The following is a 25,249-nucleotide window of genomic DNA, read 5'->3' as shown; positions in this document are numbered from 1 at the left end:
GGATCACGGATGCGATCGACGTTTACTTTTTCATGTGAAAATGTTCGCGTCGTCAAAGGAACGTCCTGGAATAAATTGCTACAGAGAAACAGCAATAAATCAATATAACAACGTAGGGGGGTTAGTATAATCTGTCTCGTAAAGACTTGAGTTAGTCCGTGCTCAATAAATTGCATCATCCGGCGGCATTTGTATAATGTTAAAGCGTATCTCTTAATATTAAAAGTTCCATTTCAATTGACGAGGAAATTAAAATGTAACATACGTTTCGCGAAAGTAGATTTAGATGTAGCAAAAGTTTGCAAACTTGTTATACGAGAAAATATTAACTCGCTGTTACATGTTCTGTTAAATGAAAATCGGGAAATGCAATTAAATCTTTTAGCGATCAAATCGATTCCCTCCGTTTACATTCTCAGCTGGTAATATGCAGTGTTTATAGCTTTAGTAAAGCAATAGCTCATTAGGCGTCTAAGTTTAATAAAAATACCCGTCAGTAGAAAGAGATTCGCCGATCATAAAACGTCGGATCATATTTCCATGTCGTGAATCATATTTCTTGCCCCTTTCATTGCCGGTCGGGATCCTCGTTTTCCCTTAAATGGACCGTTTCGGAGGAAGAGAAGAGGCGGGAATGTTTGCAGCGGCGACAGCGCGAGAAAAGCTCGCTCTCGCAGCGGAAGTAAATAAACGAATTGATTATACGGAGACAAATAAGTGGATTGTTGGATGCGCGAGAAAGAGAGAGAGGGAGAAAGTTAGGGAAGAGGAAAGTTCAGAATCCAGAGAGAAAGAAGGGGAAAAAGAGAGAGAAAGAGAGAGGGGGACGGATGGAGCGGGCAATTGTTGAAGAAAAAAATAGCGGAAGTCCTCGACGGGCAATAACAGGAAGCAACGCGGCAATTGGAAAGTAATTAAAATCCCATTAAGGCCGTTGCGACTCCTGTTAACAGTTTCGTGTTACGCCGTGCCGATAGAATTAGCTTTTCGATTTTCATTATTTAGAGGAACGCCACTGACGCCGTCGCGCCATCGCGCTCATCTTCAGGCGTTGGAGTGTCGGGGTGACGCAAATCCATTTCATGTAAATGAGATATAACGGAAATGAAATGAGATAATTTTATAGAATGCACTGCGGAATTCTATAAAATACTCTGTGGAGGTTGAGGTTGCTACGAAGCTATCGCGGTTATAATTTCACTTTAATCTAAAGCGTTAGAATCTAATTAGAAATAAAATTAATCAAAAATACAAAGTAAAAACGCAACACTTGTTTACGAAGCTATAAATGATATCCTATACTTTAATACCTTAGCGCTTGAAGTGGAATATCACTTTCGTCACTCTTCGTCGATTAATTCGATTTATAATATCTATGAAGTTTTGTATAATATTACTTCCATTTCCCGCTAAAAGAAGAAAAGCGAGGATCTGCCGGATTAAAGCTAGAAAATAAGGGATTGCATTTATTCGTACTCAACTCGGTATAAAGAATGGTATTTTTAAAGCAAATCATTCACGGAGATAAGAAGGAGGAAATGAAAGAGAGTAGAGATACGGAGCAGTGCGGGTAGCGAGATTAGGAGGCAGCTCCTGAAACGGTTCTCAAGTCTTTCTTAGAGCTTTCGGATGTAGCTTTCAGGATCGCAACTTAAATCATTATAGGAAACTCAACGGGCGACTCCGACGACGTTTTTCTTCCGCTGAGATTTTTCGCAAGCACAAACGAAAAAGAATGATCTATGAGAATTATTCGAGTAAAAATTAATAATCTAATTTAAATTGAAATTTCGCGTTTATTTTCTTTGTGTTTATATTTTGTTACATAGCCTCTTTTATATCTTTTATATCAAGTAAAATATATGGTATAATTCTATACTGTATATTTTTAGCCACAAAAACAAAATAAAGAAATCAATTATTTTTGCAAATTTTTCCCTAAAAAAATGAATAGAATTTTATCTCAAAATTAATTAACAGAGATCCAAGCAATGAGAAAACTTTTCTCTGTTACAATTTTATAATCATATACATTCATAAACGTCACCATCGTTATAACTTTTAATGAGGAAAATTAATTTTTTTTTCTTTTTTATGTAATAGAATTTTATACATCGCGCTCAGATACACATGCACACACACATAGTTCGCAGCGACAAAACGCGAATCCTGTTTGGTGAATAATATTGCCATATATTATACGTTAATCAAAATCAATTTTTGTAACTACAAGTCTTAAGAATAAATAAATAAAACTTCTCGATGAAGAACGCGAGAAGGGAAAATAATGGCAAAACCGGAATTCACGAACATTTTCAGACGATCCTATGGTTAATACGGACTTCCCCGTTAAGAGATACACAGCTGTACAGTACACTCAACCAGCAGCCGCCATTTCTCCATTGTCCAAATCCACGCGGCATCTCTTGGTACCGGAACCGGACCCACGATATTATTACACCCACCGAGCTCATCAAGAAACCATCACCATCGACAGAGATAATTTAAAACACGGTAAAAAAAAATGTCCCCTTTTGAAAAATCTTTATAAGTCATACCCATCTTCATGTATTTTTCAGAAAAGTGGAAAAAAGCAAACAAATTTTAATCTTATCTTTAGGAAAACGTTGTTAACTTCCTAAGCCTAGATCCTTTTCATAAAAAATTCTAAACTATTTCAAGATATGAAACCGGTTACTGAATTATTGTTCTGGGACAATTGATAATTAATTAAATAAATTTATAATGTAATGTACTACTTCATTAACCGTATTATTGATTTATTGTTAAATGTGAATTAACACGATCAAAACATTAATGCTTCAAAATTGCTTGCAATGCTTGAAACATCGAAATGTGTACGATAGTACTTGACAATGCGAAAATTGCAGAAATTTATTTAATTCTACGTCCATTAAATAATTCAAAATTCACGCGATATCTGCTCACAGAATTCAATAAATTAGTTCATTGAACTAGCATTAATTTATTGAAATAATATATAAATGTAAGTAATATATATTTATCGATAAAATTAGCGGTATCAAAGCTATATTTATCTTTCTCATTGTTCAGATGATTTTAGGAAATAATTCACAGATGTCTTTAATAATTTAAAAATTTATTTTTTCTTGATAAGAACTCAAATTATTGCTGATTTTTTAAGTATCCTACAATCAGTGATCATGGGAATAATGGAAAATTTAATTTTCGAAGGAGTGGCCGCAGTGTATCGACCGACACCGGCGACGATTCGAGTAGTCACCGCTCTACTGGGTGATCTCTGCAACGACGACAAAGACTGCACTATACCGAACAGCGAATGCTCAAAGGGCGGGTGCATCTGTTCCGAGGGTTACGCGGAAACCAGCGATCGGCAGGAATGCTTTGGTAAGATAGAAAATCTTGACTAACCACGCCTAATTATTGGTTTCCACGACTTTTGAGAATTTTTCGCGTAAAATATCCTACCAATTAAATCTTGCATTAGCGATTTCTATTACTTTTGTGGACACGTCCGTTTAAAATTAATTAAATAACGAATTAATTAATAATAATGGATAAGATTAAAATTGAGAGATTTAGTTTTGAATATATATTCGCAATTCTGACTAATCTTAATTCGTCCAACTTTCTGTTGTTCGATTACTTACAAGCTCGATTGCCAACCAATAATTTACGACGTCGTAATTAGATGAAGATTAATTTTCGCTTAATTCGCTTAGCCAATTACGTGCCGGTGACGCCGACCCAGGAATTTCGCGCGTGTCTTTCTTACCCCTGCCACATGACCTCGACCTGCATCGACTTGCCCAGCGCAACTTTCGTCTGTATCTGCCGACCAAATTACACCGGGCTACTATGCGACGAGGAGATCAACAAGCGGGATTACGAGATACCGTCCTTTGACGGTAAAAGCTACGTCAGAATGAACCGGCTAAAAGCGTATCACAAATTCAGCATCGAAGTTGAGTTCAAAACGTATGCAGACAACGGAATCATACTCTACAATCAGCAGAAAAACGACGGCACCGGTGACTTTGTCTCGCTGGCCATTGTCGACGGGTTGGTATCTTTTATCATAATTATCTCAAAAAATATTCATTTTCTGAAGGCAAACGTATGCAACGATCTTCTTTTACCTTGTATAATTTAATTTTAAAATTCCTATAAGATAAACAAACAAGATAAGCACTATAACTTTTAATATCAAGTTGTATATCACATTGTATAAATCAGCTGTATAAAATCGATTTTACGTAATCGTAATTTGGCAATGACGAACGAATACAAAAAGCGAAAAAAAAGGTGTAAAAACTTCGCTGTTGATCAAATTAATGGCCGGTGTATCTAATTTGTAGAGCTCATGAATGATTGTCTGCTTCAGATACGTGCAATTCAGATATAACTTGGGAAACGGACCCGTGGTGCTCATGTCGCCGGAAAAGGTGACCATGAAGACCTTCCACAGAGTGGCGGCTAAAAGATATCATAAGGACGGAGTGCTGATTTTTAACGACGGCGAAGACGTGGCTGGACAAAGTCAGGGAATGCTCAAGTCTTTGGACTTGAATCAGAACACTTTCATCGGGAATATGCCGACTAATTACTCCAAGTAATAATCGCAAACGTTGTACTATTGAATTAGATAAAAAAAGAAAGAGTTTTCTCATATAAAAAATTACCAATTTTTCCAAATTTATACTATATTTTCTTATATGTTTTCTAATTTTAAATCTTAAAAATATATTTTAATGTAAAAAATTGAAGAAGTTAAAAGCGCTTGATATCAGAATTAATCAGGTCAAACAAAGATTATTTGATGTTATTAAGAAAGCCAAAATCGAAAGAGGAAAACAAGAAATTTGAAATAAATATCATCTTACTTTAGATTAAAACTTATTAAAGCTCATTCGCAATAATATATTCGAAATCAAATCATTTTTCTAAATTGGTACTCATTATATCTCAAGAATTATAATTTAATTAAATTATAATTTAATTAACTCTACTGAAGTGTGAACTAGCTATCTCTTTAGATCAAGAGATCTCTCTTAATTTTAAAAAAGGTTTCCTACTGATTTAGATACTAAAATAGAATACCTAAACACAAAATCACAAATTTCTAAACAGGGTCTATGACAATATTGGCACCAATCATGGACTTCTCGGCTGCATACGCAAGTTGAAAATCAATCGGAACAACGTAGATCTCCACGTGGGTCACGACAGGGACGTTCTCGAGAGTTATCGCGTGAAGGAATGCGGCGACAATGCGTGCGCCAATCTGCCCTGTCAGAACGGCGCGACCTGCCAACCGATCTTCGAGGAGGACTTGTGTAACGGCCGGGATTGCAGGAGATTACAGAAGAGAGGTAAAAGCAGGAACAACCGTGGTGGCAACGGCAAGAGCGGCGGGGTGAACATAGTCAGGTGCAGAGGCTCCCATTGCACGTCGATCGACCAAAGGAAGACTAAGAAGAAAGCGAGGAGAAGCGATTACGATTCCGAGCTGCAGTACGAGAAAAATTACGACCACGGTAATTACGCGGTGGAGAAGTACGAGCCGCCGGACTACAGGTGCATATGCCCCCCGCAGTTCACCGGCAGAAACTGCGAGGAATCGCTGGACCCGTGCATCAGCGAGCCCTGTCAGAACGGTGCCACTTGCGACATTCTGCCGCAGGGAGGATACGTGTGCAAGTGTCCGCCTGGAAGAACCGGAGAGCACTGCGAGATCCGTAAGTACAACAGCATTCGAAATTTTTGAAAGAAGAAACTCTTCGCTGATCAACTTTGTCTTTTGATTACAAATAATATTAATCTTTCAATATATGTATGTTCAAAAAATAAAATGTCAATGTCTTATCATTTATGATTTTCTTAGTTATTTTACTTATTTTTGTTGTACTTATTTTTTCAGTGGACGCCGAATTAACGGAATTGTTGATTCCCGAGATGAACGGAAACGGATATTTGGAGCTGCCTTGCCTGGAAGGCGTCTCGAAAGCGTTCTCCATCGAACTATGGTTTCTCACGCGTGCGAACGACGGTCTCCTGCTCTACAACGGTCAATTGAACAACGGGAGAGGCGATTTTATCAGTCTGAACCTAGTTCACGGCAGACTGGAGTTTAGGTTCAATCTCGGTAGCGGTATCGCGAACATCACGTCGCCGGATCTGGTTAGTCGGGATATGTGGCACTGCGTGAGGATCAACAGACTCGGCAGAGAGGGTGTTCTTCAGCTCGATGACGGGACCGTCGCCAGAGGATTGTCCGGAAGTCCTCTCACGGAACTGAATCTGGAAATGCCGCTTTACGTTGGTGGCGTCAAGTAAGTTGTTTTCATTTAATTACATTGTTTTAATCACACTATTTGCTTTTTGTCATTTCAATTATTGTCTTGAAAGTTTTCCTTACAGGTCTAAATTATCCATAATTTTCTGATTTGTTATACTTATTATAGTAAAAATAATATCCGTAATACGTATATCCTAACGCTCACTCAATTGTATAAAAAATTAATTGACGTCTCCGACTATACTGTCATAATAAGACGTTGTTTGCTTCCATAGACACTGGCGAGAAGTTCATCGCCTGTCCGGAGCCTGGACTGGATTAGTAGGAGCCGTGCAGAGACTGATGGTAAATGGCAAAACATATCAGAATCTCGCCGTGAATGTTACTCAACACAACACGGAGATTTACGACGGTCTACCGTGTCCCAGCAACGAGAACCCTTGCCACAACGGCGGAGTATGCCTTCCACTATTAAACAGCTATCTCTGCAAATGCGCTAGCGGTTACAACGGCTTGCATTGCGAATTCTGTAAGTCTTTTCTAATTTCAATATATAAATTTCTCTTGTATAATCTTGTATATCTTTCTCATGTATAATATTTCATGTATAATATTTTACATGTATAATATTTCTTTGTTTCCTTAGTTCCTTTCACTTATAAAACTTTTTAATTCATTTATAATATCGTTCAAATCCATTTATTTTATTAATAAATCATAGAAATAAGTACAATAGTAAGTTACTAATAATTAATTACACATCGTTATGTTGTAATTATAGAAAAAAAAAGATAAATCATAACAGTCACACAAATATTTCTTTCAGTCATGGGCTACGATGTGTCCGGCACAGAGATATCGGAGCGACCTGTACGCTTCGAGGGCAACAATTTCCTGCAGTTTAAGCATCGCTACGGAAGAAGGTGAGTAACACTCAGTTAAAAGCGCCGAATAATCGACGATCGAAGCATTAGTTCGCATCCTCTAGGATGTTTACGATTAGGGTGCACTTGAAATTAGTAACCTCGGTCGCTCGATGACTAGGCTAATTAGCGTTTTTTTTTTTCGATTAACGACTACTGTCACTAACCTTCTGATTATGTAACCCACCAACTAGTACTAACTCTACTAACACTACCCTCGGCGAGTATTTTGAGGAGTCCTACTCCGACTACGACTTGGAGGAGGACGTCGACTACGAATACGACAGTTACGATTATACGGAGTAAGTTTTCTAGAAAATGGAAAAATGGCTGTGTGGTGTACTCGTTTGAGGGATATATTGATTTTTCCTGCTCGAGCATTGTAGTTGTCGTATGACAATCGCATCCCTGGCAATCACCCCCGTAGACCTCCGGAGCCAATTATTTGATTGTGTAATAGGGAATGTAATTGACATAGAATCGACGTAACATCGTAATTATAGACACAATTAGATGAGCAGTTTCTCACAATATAACATTCTCAATAAAACAGTTGTTACGTTTTAATTGACAATTAAAAGCATTGATTTATTACTATCGCAATTTTATTTCTTTTTCTATATATAAAATTTAAAGTAAAGAGAGTCAATGAAGCTCTGGATAAAAAGATTTTTTTTAAAACTTCCTTTTTATATAATAATTTCCTTTTATTTTTATCAATTTTTTAATTTTCCGTAAGCGTACTTTAATGTAGAGAAGTATATAGATTCGTAGTGTGAATTAGTAGCATGTGCTCAGCTTTGAAATTGAAATTTCCTTTTTAATGAATGTCTATTATTACAAACATGTTTGTACAGACGCAGAGGACAGCAGTCGAACAAATTTGAGTTGCGGCTGAGGACGATACATCCTGAAGGGCTTATCGCGTGGGTGGGAAGAGGAAAGATGGAGCATCTCTTTTTGTCCCTACACGACGGTCATGTAGTTCTCACTTATAAGAGTAAGATTGATGAAGAGATATCCGTAAAGAGCAAGGTAATCGCTATTACATTGATTTAATAGCTATCACACTCTCCATTTTATTTTTACTTCCGGCGGCAATTTTAATTAATCTTTTCTTCCCTCCTTATTTTTACATTCTTTTTATTTCCGTAATTATTTTATATAATATCTCTTTATATATTATATTTGTATGGAATTATATTTGTCAAATTTGTTGATAAATATAACATAATAAAATTAGCATTTCTCATAAAACATCTGTCTGATTCAAACTGTCTATTTTTATTAGAATCGAAGATTTGAAAAATGCGCGCTTTTCATTATCGCGCCTGATCGAATAAAGCTTAATGTTTTTTTTTTTAATTTTAAAATAATAAACTGTTTTTTTACAATGCAATGAAAAGTATTTCAAAAAATATTCCTTTTTGATTGATATATTCGTTTCTCCAAATTTTCTATAACGATTCTCACATATTATTATTAACGCGATTGCAGGAGAGAGTGGACGACGGCGTGTTTCATCATATCCGAGCGTCCAGACGGCGAAAGGCGTGTACGATTCAGATCGACGAGAACGTGCCCGTCAAGATCTCATTGGAAACAACGTTGTTGACAACAAACGGCAAGATCTTTGTCGGCGGCAAGACCGGCCATCGCGGCATCAAGGGCTGCGTGACGGACTTCATCGTCGACAAACGACGGCTGCAGCTCGCCAGACGGAAGATCGACTTCTGCCACGACAACGACGTATGATAACGAACCCCGAATCCGATGATCGTCAATGCGACGTCGATATCAGAGAACCTCGTTGACCCGATGACGTCGCCGTCGTCGACGAATTCGACGAGTTGATCGCGCTACATGAAATAATAGCGAGCCTTCACGCGTTAATCGCAACGCGGCGGACCAAGATCGACGATCACCTAAAATATCGACAACGACAAGTATGATAACGCATCTTGACGATCGTCAACCCCCATCCCACGCCGTTGGAGACTCGGCAGGCGTCCCTCTCTGGTGTTCCTAGCGAATTAAGACAGAACTTGAACGCGAAGTGCAACGAAGATCGAGACGAAGTGTGAAACAATCCGTGTCCAATCCGATCGAGCGGCGTATATTGATTCCTGCCAAAAGTTGTGCGAAGATATGGTCCTCGTTCATTTGCACTAGGTCCTTGACATAGCGTGCGTCTCAGGGAAAAGCTAGAAGCCGCACTCCGGTATCACATTCCCGAAAAGAACGAAACTCTCATGGAAATGCAGATAAAATCAGAGAACAAAGATTTGATATCAATAACATGTTCCTTGTAAATTGACTGTCTCAATTTACCAGAGTTTTGTTGCACCAGAACTGTCTGAAACTTCCATTCTCAAGGATCATTCATGGCATTTTTGGAAGAACGGTAATTCAAACCTGACACAAGACCCTCAATCTCAAATAGCACTCATATCTCTCTGAAATAGCGAAGATAATAAATTCAGGATTATATAATCGCTAGTAGCATTGTTTAAAGCTTAAACGTCCGAATGAAGCCGGAGCCAGAACGAGAACCAAAATACTTCCACCATAGAACGCAGGGTCGTCCGCTTAAGGAGACGATTACGCTGCTAAAGTCTGAGAATCGTGACTCTATTGCGCGTGAAAGGTGCGGACACTATTAGGGATTAATACCGGCGTAATTGTAAAAACTTCGCGAGTGCTGCTTTCTCATAGGGCCATCCAATAAATAAGTAATAAGGGATAAGGAGAGAAGAGTACTCAGTCAGTAGTAGCAGCATTCGATCACTCATTGTTCACAAGCCGACCATATCGAGGTTTAAGTGTAGAGAAGAGCTGCAAAGATCGCCTCGCGATTATTTCACGTTTATATTGTTCAGATACCAGAGTCCGTCATCGAGATCCACCATCGCGCGGACGAATGAAAAAGGAAGAGGAGGAGGGAAAAGAGAAGTAGGAGCGAACGGCGAACTAAGTGCTACGTTTTCATCGAAAGACAATAATATATTTTTAAGGTGACGAGATTAATATTGATACATATGTGTACGTATGAATCTATCTGTATACGCATGTGGCGAGCGCGCGCGAGCGGCGCGAATTTAGCGAAAGAAAGCGGGGCCCCCGCTCAAAGCGGACCTCGTTTTTGTAGAATCTGTACTTTATAAGTTGTACTGAAGCACCTAAAAAATGTTTTACGATGCCAAGACTGACTAAAGGCCGCACGGCAGGCGGTGAGAATTAGACGACGACAGCGACACGAAAAAGCGAGGAGGGAAGGGAGAAAGAAAAAGAAAAAGAAAGAAAAACGATAAAATCAGTGTTATGTTTGAGTGTTCGGTAGAGAGATTTAAATGACCCGTGGATTTCCCGGAATAGAGAGGAAATATGTATTTTAAAGGACTTGTTGATTTATCGCCAGTATAGTAGACGAACTCACGCGACACACGACACGTTGTTTTTAGGTAGGGGAGGCTTTTTACAAATGCGCAAGAGAATAAATATATTATATATAAATATACATATTATACGTATCACGTATATACAGAGGATTCCACATTCCACTCGACGAACGGAAATCGGGGTCAAGTTTTACGTAGATAGATTACTTGACGACGTAAACGTAGTCCGTGACCGTTCAGATCTCGCGAATTAGAAAATACATCATTTCGTAATTGCAATAAACCGTTTTCTATTTTGTAGAGAAATAAACAGTTGTCTAAATTTATCTAGACTGGACACTCTTACTTTACTTCTTTAAGAACATGCGGTTTCAATTTTTATCGTTAAACGCCTAGCATTTATATAAATATTAAAATAATATATTATTTACATTATTTAAGTAATTATTATAATACATATATCGTCGAAAATATTCGACTTTAATTATTAAATTATTATGATTTATATATCCTAGGTTAATTATAATTAAATATAATACGATCCAGTCAATTAAACTGATAAATCAAGTATTAGTTCCGTTAAGCTTGATTTCAAGATCATCATTTTTATGTTAAAAAAATATGAAATCCTATTTTAAGCGAATTCTATTGTGATTTTATCACACTAATTGTTAATCCGGATTTGAACGCGAATGGACTTCTCACAAAAGTAACGCCTGTGCACGTCTGCGTAACGACAGGATGCAACAGCAAGATTTCCCGCGCAGCGACAACGATCTGCAATCGACGCGGCCGACCCCGATAAATTAATTCGCGTCCGGAAGTGCAACGACGTAGCGTGCACGAAAGCGACAAAAGGGAGAACGCGACGCGCGGACGAGAGTTTTGCGCGAATGAACCTGTAAATAATTCCACACGCGCAGCTAAAATAACGAATTTAATTATTCGTTTTAGAATGTACCATACTATAACTGGACCTAAAAGATCATCGTAACGACCTAATTATCGTAATCAATTCACGGATTAGCCTTCGAACGATGCTCGCGATGCGCATCATTTATTTTTCGCGTGACTCAAGAGAGCGCATTATATGCACGCATATACATAAATAAATATATATATATATACATATACAATATATGGACAACCACACGCACGCATGTCGAGCTAATGATGTGAACGTGTTCTTCCCTTCGGACAGAATAGCTAAGCGCCTAAGTTAATCGACGTGAATTTATTCTTACCTTGTATCGTTGTTGCGATAATTTAAAGACCGTCAAACGTTTCCATCCTTATCTATTTCTGCAAACGAAACACTAACATAGGCTAAAGTGTTACGTAAACGATAAACAAAATCATTTAAAAAAATGCTGTAGCTAAGATTTTTGAAGAATTCCTTGAAGAGGTATTAATTTTGTTTCGTTCCTTGAAAAATTCCGTGAAAAATTTGGTAGAAATACGGAGCGTCCCGGAGGAATCATTAATTCTCGATCTCACGATTCTCGCGGCAATGACACGCGAATGGACGGAGGCAGGTAGCGGAACAGAACAGGCTGGAAATGTTCGGCGGATGTTTACGTGGTTACCACCGGCGGTGCGTGAGCGGCGGAAACGCTTCCTTCCGGTCACGTAAACGTCGTGAAATAAGATCACAGCAGAGCGGGCGCGTAGGACGCCCTCGAGAAATTCCCGTGGTACGCCCCCGCACGTTCGACGACGACGCGCGTTTCCACGAAGTCCCTGATAACGAGTGACGTTGAGAGACACCGTCGAATTTCACTGTTTTCCTACCCAGGAGACCGTAATCCACTTTAGTCGCTGCAGCGGGCGTCATGACGTTTATCGCTTGCCGACGTTGTGCTAATCCCGCGAAAGAAGCGAGTCGATTAGTATAAAAGAAGGCAGAGTGCTTTCTCGTGCTTTCTAAGAAAACATACGAATTTGTTTCAATATCGAACGTTTATCGAAAGGAATGACGATTTATCGCGCAAGCTTGAGAACGCAGTAGAAAATGCAGCGTGTAGTCAGACACCCAGTATAAATGTATATCTATGAAATCAAACGTAACGCTGCGCATTAGAAAGATACAAAAAAAAATCCAATGTATAATACGTTTGCAAGAAAAGGAACAAAAGAAATGTTTATTGCGATGAGGCCAAAAAGGGCTAAACCGCAAAGTTGTCGGGACGAAACTGCACTGTTGGCAATCGAACTCGATCTAAGAAATGCTATTATGATAGTGATTGCAACATAATTCGCGAATATTAGCGAATGCTTCAATAGTTACACAGAAGGAAACAACGATTGCTCGCTTCTATAAGGAGCATCAGACGGGCGATCGATGAAACCTACGCAACGTCCATGATCGTAACGGATCGATCGTAAATCATTCGTTGTTAACATCTCCGGAGACAATGTAATATAAAAAGGCTTGATTCAAACTACGGGCTCAGTGACGCTTCGCAATAACTCAGTATTAACAAATAAGTACATGTCCAATTTCAATCTCGAAAATATTCCAATCAGGTAGACTCGATGATTTAAATATATATTATTTAGATAGAAAAAGTATGTACATACTTTGCGTAGATAATTCGACTTTTTTACGTGTAATATACAATAAGACTGCGTTTTTTATGTATAAGATGTAATTTTTCTTAATTTTATAAGATAATTGTATAATTAAATTTATGTTTATCAACTTACAGATAAATAATAAAATTCTGAATTTACGTAAAAATGTAAATTTTTGTATAAGTTGGAGAATTAACACTCATAAAATAAGTAATTCATGCGTTATTTGACTTAAAAATTTCATAGAATTCATAGTTATAATAAATATGAATAATGTAATAATATGGAAAAGAGTACATAGGTAGTATGTAACAGTATATAGGAACGTATAAGTTAGCGTAAAATTATTTTCTTATGAATATGTTAAAAAAAAGTAGTCTTACTTTCCGGAAAACTTTTCGATGTCTCAATTCAATTAAAAATCCGTCCCTGATAGTGTGAATCAAGCCCCATTAATTTCAGCCCGTACTGACATCCGACATTTACCGCTAAACGTGTCTATCCGATGGTAATAAGGCTGATGAAAAACCATCTTCGTAATGATATAATAGCCAAATGAAAAACAAATTAAAACAACCGTATTCAGCGCTAAATGTGGAGGCTCAATGTGCGGCCTGGAAAAATACGCTTACATGAAATAGCGGCGAACATCGTCGGGTTTCGTTGACCCGTTCTATCGAACATTCTTTGTACGCATATGTTGTAGTTATTTCACGAAAAATCCTAATTACTTCGTGAGAAGCCGGGAATTGACGTAAAATGCAAGAGACACGTTAAAGAATTTTTGAGAACCACCGCAAAAAAGAATTAAATAATAAAGTGTACATCTTTGTACTAAGAATTTTTTGCAATTTATAATATTGCGGCTTTCCACGAATGTAATTAAAAATCGTGAAATACGACGCTCTTACGACATATCGATCGATCGCGATCGCTGTCCAATTGAACCATATCCGCGAGCAATGCGAATATCAATCGCGCGCAATATCTCCGTAATTACACATATCCCTCCCTTTTCGACACGCGAACTTTTGTCTTTTGGAAGGTTTTTTATCCTCCCCGTTTATCTGATCGTCGACATATCGAACCACTGACGTGCCCCGCAAACGAGAACCGACAGACTTAAACGGAGAAAAGCCATTGTTGAACATCTTTATCCTATCGCAATTTTTGCTCATATTTGTAATCGGAGACGAGATAGAGGAGACAACTGAGGAAGGCCATATATGCGCTTCTCGAGACTCAATGAACATTTATTGCGAGTTATATCTAGATATTTTTGATATTCTCAAGGATGTTTCTCTTTTTTACTTGATGCTTTTTTCCTATCGGATCCATTTAGTTTTCCAAGTAGATAAATTACAAGGAAGCGTTAAAGTTATACGTGACAAATATTTATACTGAATGTGAGATTTGTTTAGCATACAAAATTGCCGCTTCGACCGAGTCGAAGGAAGACGCGGACGGGAAGAGAGAAGATACGTTGGCTTCCGTTGCAATATACGACTAACGCTACTGCCAATATAGAGATAGAGACCCTATCGATGTTTTTCTCGGAAGGTGTGTACATTTTGATGAAATATTCATGCGTCATCGAGTGCTGTATCGAACTTGCTGCCTTCGAAAAAGCGAGAGATTCGGCCTCCTATTCTCACCGCTCGTTCAGCGCTAAAGATGACAATTTGCCAGGATATATTGACATGTAAGTGTTTTCGATTCAGCTTTACCAAGCCCGGTATAATTCGTTGCGAAAATTCGTAGCGAAATTTAATCGGCGCATACGCAGCGCTGAATACGCGGTGAAGATACGAGGCTTCAGGTCTGTCCGGCAACACGTTGAAGAAGAAGCTTATCGGAGCTTCCGCTTGGACGGACACTAAATATTCCCATTCAGCGTCGTCGCCCATCATTTTCGCGCGAGAAATATACGCGGCAGGACGCCCCCTTTTATTAATTAATTTTTTTCTTTTTTTACTTTGATATCGTCTTTACTGAGATCACCTGGCGTTCGCTGACCTAAAGTAATCGAGCTACACTGTGTAACAAAGTGCGCGTTGTAAAGTGACTGTATATACAAATATAAATTATGCGATTACCTTCCTTGCTCACATTTCTTTTCTTCCCCCTCTTCTTTAAATCGCCTCTCAATTAAAATCATTCGAAATTCTTCGAAATAATAAGAAAATACGGACATCTTTGTACTAAGAATTTTGGAACTATGTAATTTTATTTAAGTATCTTACATTTTGATAAAGATGCACGGATAATACGGAGTGCTGTGAAAATATCGCAATATTTTTAAAAGGCATGGAATACACGAGATATTAATTATTTATTTCGCGTCAGATATTTCCATAGTTGACAGTCTCAGTGAAATATTCTATAAAAACTTGTACTAAGCGTGCTAATCGTTTTACCGTCACATTAACGTATCTCACTTGCGCCACTCGCGAAAATATTTACACCGATCATCCACACTCATTCATTCTCAGTATACAAAACCGATGAGGCAAATACAAATTATATACTACACTGGTCATTCGTGTTACTGTGGAGTACAAATGAATAAATACAGGCCAAACTGGATCCCTTGAGTCTGACAACCGCGAATGTCAATTGACGATCGGTAACATTAATAGAAATCAGTGAATTTATATTAACTATCCAGCACATCGTTTCGGATTTCCTGAAGTCGTTGATTGTATTCTTTACGAATTTCTTCGACAGGTTTGATTAAAAATATCGGTACATCATCATCTCTCCTCTGTGGGAAAAATTAAATTTAAATTATACAACGGAGTAATAACTATTAAACACTATTAAAAACACAGTAAATTAATTATTAATTTCTATAACTAATTAAATAAAAAAAAGCATTATTCATTCAATTTTACCTGAAAAAGACATTCGCCTTCGAATTCTAAATACTTCTGTTTCCTCGCTCTTAACAACAGTCCTACGCATTTGCTACTAATATTAGTATAAATGTTGAAGATGTCGCCGAACGTGATGGCGATTACGTCAGGTTGATCCCGACAGGGTGTGCCTTCTTGGCTAATAATTTCGCAAAGCTCTAGAATTTCTTTCAAGATATGGGCGTTTGCTTTGCGACCGCGTAAATCGGATAAAGAACCTGCTTCTGGTCTGAGAGAAGCAGGTTAATAAAAAATTAATAATAAATTTATTATTATATAATTAATATAATTATTTTATTAATTTATTTTTAATTTATAAATTACCTAATTATAAATTAATATAAAACAGTTATATTATCATAAATATTGTTAAAAATGTGAAATTTATAATAGTGACAAACTCTAAATTTTACATACCTGCCATATTCTTCTTTCGAAAATTTCGGTTTTTCGATGTTCAAACCAGAAGTGAAAGGATTTTTACTCTGCTTATCTCTATGTTTGTTGGCATATTGGTTGAACATAGCAACCTTGGCTCCTAAAGATTCCTTCAAAAGCGGGAAGACACACATTAATTAATTATTAATTCATTATTAATTTATTAATTAATTCATTATTAATTTATTAAAATATAACGGAGAAATATTTCAATCAAATACAAATTGCTTGCATAAACAAAGTATTCTAGAGTTTCACGTTGAAGAAATTGGAAAAAGGAAAATGAAGAGATAAAATTCATATTTTGGAAAATTTTAGACTCAAGATAGCTTCGACGAAGATTGCACGGAGTTTAGTTATTCGGCAGCTGATCAGACAGGAATTTCTGGGAGTCTGCCAAACTGAGCCTAAGGATTGACCCTGACCATAAATGACGTTTCAATGGCATCTTGACAAATTTTCAAAGTCGCGCGTATAGTTATATATTCATTCGCGCGCTCATATATTCATACAAAAGATAAACGATTTTAATTAAATTCCTTTGTATCTTAAGAAAAAACTTAATTTAAATTGTCAGCTTTTCAAAATTGTTTCCAATTAATAAAAGGAATGGATAGATATGTTTAATTAATAGATTAATGGATTTATATATTTATATGATTTGTTAAAAATAAGTAGATACTATTGTGTCAAATATTAATATTACAAATAGTAATATTACCATGCTTTAAATTATGTGATTTTTATAATAATACAGAGAGATGATTCCAGTAAATATGAATTAAAATAATATATGTGTATTATGCATCCAACATCTCCAGTATCTCTCATCTTAATATTTTCTATTATTTTCTATTATTTATAAAAAGTTATGTTTTTATAATTAACTCTGTCTAGAAATTTCTCTTCAAGAAAACTCAATTTCAAATTATTTCAGAATAATATTGCTAATTTGTTTTCAATGATGTAATCGAAGAAGATTTCTCGATAATACTCACATACATTATCGAAGACATTATAGTATCGCGATTAATCCAACAGAGTTGCAAAAGAATAACGTTGAATGTGTAATAAAAGAAAACGGGTGTTTCACCCAAGTAGTAGAAACTATCTTGAATCGACACCCTACTCTCACTTCCGGTACTCCGGTACCAAGTTCACTCGGCACTGCCGACGCAAATACGACGTCGTCGCGACGCCGCGCGTCTCTTTTTATAAGAAACCGACGGCGTCCCGAGGGCTCCCACCCTGCCGTGATATTTCGGCGCAGTCCGAAATATTTACCACGTTTCCGAGCCGATTCCCAGACTCTTGATTAGCTGCCAGGCGACCTTCTGCACGCACCGGAAATGATAATTCATCAATCGCGAATGTGGAGTCATTCATGTTTTACTCTGTCTTCGGGAATCAGCTCGCAAACGGAACGATCTCATCTCGTTTGTTTACGCGACCGCCTCGTTCGGTGCGATTTTCCCGAATGTGCTAAAGTTTCCCAGAATGTCACTCTCTATTTATCGCCATAAATTCCATTTGCTAATCGTTTGGAAAAACCATAATTTTGAAATTTAATTAAATACAAGAAACGATTTTTTCAAACGTATATCTTTTCATACGTATTTTTTCATACGTATATCTAACTCTTTTCTTTAGATAAAATATAAAATAAATTCATATTATTGCATTTTTTAATTTAAAACCATTACAAATGAATCAAAATAGTTAATATAAATCTTTTTAATAATAGTACAATATTTATTTCTAATTTTTGAAAAAAGAGATCCTAAAATTGCTTTCCAAATTAAAACAAAAAATGCGAAAATATATAGAATTTATTTTATATTTAAAGAAAAAGTATTAGATATATGTTTGAAAAAAAGTTTTCCTGTATTTGTTAATTAAATTTTAAAATTAAGATTTTTTCAAACAATTAGCAAATGGAATTTATTTTGGCGACGAATACAAAGTGACATTCTAGAAAACGTTAACACATTGTTTTTCGATTCGTTACAATAGCAATGAGCCTTTCAAATATACATGTACGAACTGAGAAGACTGTTGCAAGAGGGTCATAAATCGATTGGCAATGCATTTATATTAGATCGCGTGCACGTCTCCTGAAATTAGCGGCCTTCGTATGATGATCGCGTGGTCATTCAGGAAGCTTGGATATATACGTATCTAACGGGCGACAAGTGCAGCAAGTATTCAATGCAGCGCGATCTGAATTAAATCTCCCAAATTAACTTTTGACCGACGACAATTTGTCACTGACAGACGGACGATATACGAGCTGGATTCGCGCAAGCTCGGAAGCGTGTAAATCGCGAGGGCATGAGGTAGTCCACGTTGATAAAACACCTTACAAATATCTCACAGGTTCTTAATTTATCGGTTTAGGGATCGGATAGATTTGTGGATTCTACCTTCGTGCGTGACATTCACTACTTTATCCAGCAGTCGCGAAGCTATCTCGTTATCATGACGAGTTGTGTTTCTATTTAATCCTCAGCAATACACATTGTGATAAAACTTTTCAATTATTTTGTTAACTAACAATAAATGAAAAAAAGAAGAAGAAAGGAAGAGAAAGTTTCAAAACTGTAATTGATTTATAGTTCAAAAGCTACAATTAAAAAAATAATAATGGCGCTATTTATGCAATATTACTTGAATTTGTGATTCACGCGAAAATTTAACTTAGAACGCAGATCTATCTTGCGTAAATATTCAATTCGCGAGAAATGCCGCGCAAACATCGCCGTGATGACCGACCTTAAAAGGAGCTTCGAGAAGATGACGCTCATGATGCCGTACTTTCAGTACTCTTGAAACACGCTCCGGAATTAGATCCATTTCTGCTCTCATCAACAAATATGTATGACGTACGTACGCGCGAGTCATGATACCTTCATAGTTTCAATACAAGAACGCGGATATGTACTTGTAATGGAAAGTTCCTTCCTTTCTTATTACTTAAGAAACACATTCACTAATTTAAAAATTGCTCCCTTAATAATGCTTTATATTTTGGTGGAGTTCAAAATCAATTAATTCTTGGAATATTATAATCATTAATTCAAAAAATTTTTAGAAAAAAATTTTGAAAAATATTAATTGTTAAATTTAAATTATTCTAAAATCATACATCTTTTCTCACACTCAAAGAAGACACTTATTTTTAAATTCTTGTTTTCTCTTTCGATCTTTACATCAAATAATTTTTGCTGGAATTGCTTATCATTTTCGATTCAAATTTAACTTCGTAAATTTTGTAAATAAAGTACACACAATGTAAACAATATTGTAGGGGATATATTTTCAATATCTATAGTTTCAAGCAAGAAATTTTTAAATGTTAAAGTTTTAAAATAAGAAAATCCCCTTAAAAATTCTTTTCTATTTGTCTACTTGTGATTTGAAAAAGAACTGACTGGAATAGAGGAATTCAGTTTTACGAGATCTGTGACTGAAATCTTTAGGATAAACTTAGAGATCCGGAGTTATAAATATACTATTTAAAATTCCAGGAGTCGTATAACGATCATCGCATATGTGCAGATTCCATAAATTATCCTACCGACTAACTCTCCACGTGGCAACGACCCATCCGCGAAATCTATCATTCTCTTTGCCACTTGGAATGAAAAAAAAAATTGCATCAGAAATGCAATAAAACACAATCAATAGAAGCAGTGAAATACAGCCTAATCTAGAACAATACACGATATCAGAGGTCGACCATGTGCGTACATACTATAAAAATAATCTGTAGGAAATGAAGGGTCATTCATTCATCTGACACAATAAAAAATTGAAGTTTATATTAATATTTTAATAAAACAGCAAAGTATTTTCATAAACATATCAAAAAAATAAATTTTGAGAGAATTTTTCCTTGACATTAAACTATTTACCACGAGATTCTAAAAGTCATTATCTACCAATTTTATTATTTTTCCTCTATTAACAGAGTTTTATGGAGATGTTTTCTCTTAGAAATGTGTGACGCAGATATCTAAAGTTGGACACGATCTTGTTTATAGGATATATATGTATGTATGTACATAATCGCATTTAGAATTTTCGATATATAAGAGCGGTATTCCTCCTAATGAAGTACACGGCGTTCGACACGGCCTTCGTTTTTGGCACGCCACACCAGATTTCAAAGTAATTAGGCGAATATGTGTTGACGGACTTATGTAACTAAAGCCAAATTAAAGTCATAAAATCGCTCGAATGACATATCAAGCTCATTACCTAATCTAATACGCAGTACTGGAAATTAATGAAGTCTTTCGCGCAATTGTTTCTGCAAAGTAACATGAATATGCAATCTAATAATTAATTTAAGAGAACTCACATTAAATACATACATACGTTAAAATCAGAGCACGTATACCTACGTATATTCAACGTTATAAATATCTTGATGCATAAGTTATTAATGCACATAAATTGGAGAACACATGTCCAAAATTAATACAACTTCTAAAAATAATTCTAGAGTTTGTTTTAAATTTAATTTAATATAATGCTCATATTTATGCCAATTTTAGTGTTTCTTTTTTTTATCTATATTATGTGTAAGCAAACTATGATCTTAAAAAAAGCGTGATAAACTATTATATCACAATTATCAATCTCGAAATTAAATAATTATTATGCAAGCTTATTACAATAGTGCGGACAAATTTTACAAAGAGATAAAAATAAAAAAGCTCAACAATTTATTTGTGCATTATTACTATTATGTCAAAATGTAAAACTTTGTCTGCGTTAATTAATTTAACATTGTATCTATCATGTAATCTATTATTTATTTTCCAATCTTTAATTTATCGGCGAGCTTGTACGTCCGACACAACTCTAAACATGTTATATAAATATAATTTAAATATAATGAGTACGTTTAAAGTTAATTTAATTTTATATGTTAATGTATTCGTGACATCAAGCTTGAAAGATCACTCATAAAACTTTCGCACGTGCGTCAACGTGAATGCACGCGCCATTGACCGATGTCAACGATACGTGGGTGTCAAGTAAGACGTTGGTATTCGAATCTTTTCTCTGTCACAATCTTGAAGTGTTTGGCACTGGTTTCTGTCTCTCGTATTAGTCATAGTCAGTATTCACGCGACTAACGATTTGTCCACCTCTACATCTGCATCTATACTCATTTCTGCTTCCAATCTATTTTTTAAATTTCGATATAATAAATAGAATTCTAACTTTTCCAAAAAATGTGAAATTCTTAATAGGCCACAATAGAATTTTGGTATATAATACACATAATAATAAAAGCAAAAAGTAAAATAATTATAATAAATGTTAAAAATATAAATATGCTTTATTTATTATTTATTATTTTATTTAAAATATAATTTAGTTTTTGCGATTTAATATTTTGTATTCTTTCATTTGTCTTTAAAGAAAAACTGATAGTAAAAAAAATGTCATTTTACCCCATTAAAAATTTCTAAGCTAATCAATCTCTATGGAAATACAAAAACAATGTATGATTCATTAATAATTAATGTAATAAAATATAGATTCTTAGGCTTATTTTGTTTATCATGGGGCAAAAATATATTTAGAGGATTCATGGGATCCGACAAATGTGCATCTGTTGTAAAAGAAGATCGGGTCATCGAACACAGGAAAGGTCGTAATTTATTTGTCTGTAGCCTTGGTCAGACGCCAGACATGACCTCGTTCGACATGATGTCTTTCTTTCTCGTTTGACAGTTCAAAGTACGACATTTGGCGTTTGTCGTGAAAATTTTAAAGACACTCTTTAAAATAATTCCAAATCATTTCTCTTTAAATTAATTTCAAAAAAGTAAAATCTAAAAGCTAATCTAGGTACCTTTGCTATACTTAGCAAATTCATAAATATTTACGAGATGCAGAGAACCTCTTCATTATATACTTAAGAACATGGAAGACTACATAATATAATTTAATAAATAAAAATAACTATGTATATGTATAAGACAATGTTACAAGTCAATACACAAAGGATTGAAGAAAGTAGGTTACCTTAACATAAACGATCGATCTGCATAAAATAGAACATGCCATTAACATACGCGCTCAGTTAAAAGCAGAGTACCAGGAAATATCCACGACTTATTAAATCGCGTTAATCGAAAGTCTAGTTACATTCCCAAGTTGTTGGCAATCTCTGCAGCTTAGAACACTTATTTCGCCGTATTGCACCGTCGATTGTCCCGTTTCGGAATTTTACTCCGCATTCTATTTTAAATTTTTTCGGCCAAAACCGAAATATCGGCAATACATCAGAGTATGTTAGAATAACGAATGAGTAGCGACTCAATCATGCCACGATATATGCGGAAATCGCGGCGAATATCTCTTTCTCACTTTTTCAGTTATTTCTGGCCAACGGTCGTTATTTTCGGCCGCATTCGTCACGAGTCCGGAACTTTCGCGGCGACTGATCGCGGCTTTTAAATCCATTTCATGGACATTATCTTTAACGATCGTCTAAAAAATTACCCGCAGTTAAAAAGAAAAGAGAATCAATTAAACAATACTTTCTCGGAAATGAATGCAGTGATGAAAGAAGTAGAACCATTTGCTTTAAATCGTTTGCTATTATATATAAACCGTATACTCTTTTTTTTCTTAATATGAAAATTTTAGGTTTTATAAACAAAAAAAAGAGAGAGAAATCTCACAAAAAATTCAATAGTAAAAAAAATAACATAAAAATAATCGAAAAAAATTGAAATAATAAAAACAGAACATAGTCAGACAGTACAAATTACATCCGGTTATTTTTTCAGTACTAGAATTAAGTAATTATTAGTTTAATAAAGAGATTCTTGAACCGTATCTTTATACGTTACAAATAGCATTTGATAAAAATATATATATACTTGTGTAGTGCATATACGAATATTAAATGTTAAAAAGATACTTGAAAAATAAGGAATGCATATATATGTATTAATAAAAACAATAAAAAAGAAAAATAAATGAAAAATGCATAAAACACGCGATTAAAGAAACAACTTTATTATACAAATAAACTTTAAGTCTGCATGATATGATGTGATCGATGTAAAAACGTTATTGTAGAGACGATTTTATCACTGACCTCCTCGGAATCACTATAACACTCCATCTTCGAGAAGTTCGAGATGCAAAGTAACCGTTACACACCAATATCGATCGAAACTTTGATTATATAATTCGATCAGCTATGGAATCAGAAATTATATGACACACAAATTTAATTTTCTCTGCAATATCTTGAAGAGGCAGCACTAACCTCTCTCATGACTCGAGACCTTTGAGATGACTGTTTGATTCTATTTATGATCGTAGCAAACACGTGATGCAGCCGACATGTTCTTCAAGAATTTAAACTGAAAATTTTCCACTAGACAATAGTACACACTTATTTTTTAAACACAAAAAACAAAATAAAAATTATATAAATCGGATTATAATGGGACTATATCCAATAGAGGTAGATTGATGATCTTATCAAACAATTTTCAACTCGTTGTTAAGGACAAATTAAACCGAAACAAGCCAAAACTTCCGCCTTACCCAAATAAAAAAAATTGATGCTATACTAAATCAGACAAAATGTTTTTCTCGTTATCCTAAGCGTTGTAGGTGCAATTGATTAAAAAGCATGTAACACTATAAACTGCACTATATATTATACACCATATATAATACCATTGCTTAGATATTTATTATAAAAAAATGTACAAGTAATTCTAACTTTTTAGGTTATTCCATTTTGATCGAATATAATTATGATAAAACCTTGATTATAAATTAAAAATTATTTTATACAAACTGTACATTTTCCAATTTAAGAATTCAAACAAAATTTAGTCAGGCAAAAACGGATCAACTCGTAGACGCCCTCCACACACCCCCGCCAATTGTAATCGGCAGTCGCCTTTATATTGCACAAAGATTTTTAATTATCTTATTATTTATTATGAGTTACACACACATAAAATTTATTTTTCAATTAAAATACAATATGCAGAAAAAATGTGCTTCAAATATATAATTTAATACAATGTATATAATACAATATGATAAATATTATGTAATATTATGTAATATAAAACAACAAAAGATTAAATAAATTAAATTACAGAAAATTATATATATATACAATATTTTATATGCAAGTTGCTCCGTTTTTACCGAATATACTTGTAATTAGCAAACCATTGACTAAAATTTTTCTAAGCAAACTATATTCAATTTTAAGTTATAAACAAAATTTAATTCAGCAATAACAGATTAGCTTGTAGAGGCCCTCCACCACCCCCGCCGATTTTAAACGACGGTCCTCTTTTCTTCCCATACAGCACACACTAAGGACATCTTATATCTTTAAGTGTATTCCTAGAATGTCCCTCGGATAAAGTATGCTCTTTGGGTTTGTAAGGCTTTTTATAAATTTTTATTTTGCTTTCTTAATTTTTTACATTTTCTGTGCGTTTCATTATTATTTATCTAATTATTTCTTGTCAAAATACAAATTTGAAATCTCATTAATAATAATCTTTCACAATAATTTCGTAGTACACGCTATGTAATAGTATACACTATATAATAATTATAAAGTGTATATAGCTTCAATATATAATATAATACAAAATTAAACTGAGTCGACAAGGCACACAGGGGATA

General features: G+C 35.2%; 2 protein-coding genes across 3 annotated transcripts in view; one reads left to right on the top strand and one right to left on the bottom strand.

Annotated features, from left to right (window-relative positions):
- LOC105455105 (agrin-like) overlaps window positions 1-9,463 on the top strand; it is a 143,309-nt gene extending 133,846 nt beyond the window's left edge. The window contains exons 15-25 of the mRNA XM_011698162.1: window positions 2,320-2,514; window positions 3,217-3,390; window positions 3,726-4,065; window positions 4,388-4,615; window positions 5,134-5,741; window positions 5,924-6,335; window positions 6,577-6,830; window positions 7,128-7,224; window positions 7,419-7,526; window positions 8,082-8,259; window positions 8,722-9,463. Of these exons, the coding sequence (XP_011696464.1) occupies window positions 2,320-2,514; window positions 3,217-3,390; window positions 3,726-4,065; window positions 4,388-4,615; window positions 5,134-5,741; window positions 5,924-6,335; window positions 6,577-6,830; window positions 7,128-7,224; window positions 7,419-7,526; window positions 8,082-8,259; window positions 8,722-8,979 (2,852 nt within the window). The 3' untranslated portion in view covers window positions 8,980-9,463. The remainder of the gene's footprint in view (window positions 1-2,319; window positions 2,515-3,216; window positions 3,391-3,725; window positions 4,066-4,387; window positions 4,616-5,133; window positions 5,742-5,923; window positions 6,336-6,576; window positions 6,831-7,127; window positions 7,225-7,418; window positions 7,527-8,081; window positions 8,260-8,721) is intronic.
- A 5,932-nt stretch (window positions 9,464-15,395) lies between these two features.
- Window positions 15,396-23,878, bottom strand: LOC105455097 (actin-binding Rho-activating protein-like). Of its 2 annotated transcripts, none has more exons than XM_011698153.1 (4): window positions 23,679-23,878; window positions 16,529-16,659; window positions 16,091-16,340; window positions 15,396-15,960 (listed from the first exon to the last, which is right to left on the bottom strand). In XM_011698153.1, the coding sequence occupies exons 1-4, from the start codon at window positions 23,703-23,705 to the stop codon at window positions 15,853-15,855; spliced, it is 516 nt and encodes a 171-aa protein (XP_011696455.1). In that variant the 5' UTR covers window positions 23,706-23,878; the 3' UTR covers window positions 15,396-15,852. The 2 variants fall into 2 exon arrangements, with proteins under 2 accessions (XP_011696455.1, XP_011696456.1); XM_011698154.1 differs by lacking the exon at window positions 23,679-23,878 and adding an exon at window positions 17,548-17,759.
- Window positions 23,879-25,249: the final 1,371 nt, after the last annotated feature.

The sequence above is a fragment of the Wasmannia auropunctata genome, unplaced genomic scaffold (genome assembly GCF_000956235.1).
Source record: "Wasmannia auropunctata unplaced genomic scaffold, wasmannia.A_1.0 LD335939.1, whole genome shotgun sequence".
Lineage (NCBI taxonomy): Eukaryota > Metazoa > Arthropoda > Insecta > Hymenoptera > Formicidae > Wasmannia > Wasmannia auropunctata.
The sequence above is the reverse complement of the archived record's forward strand: the minus strand, read 5'-3'. Positions and strand labels throughout refer to the sequence as shown.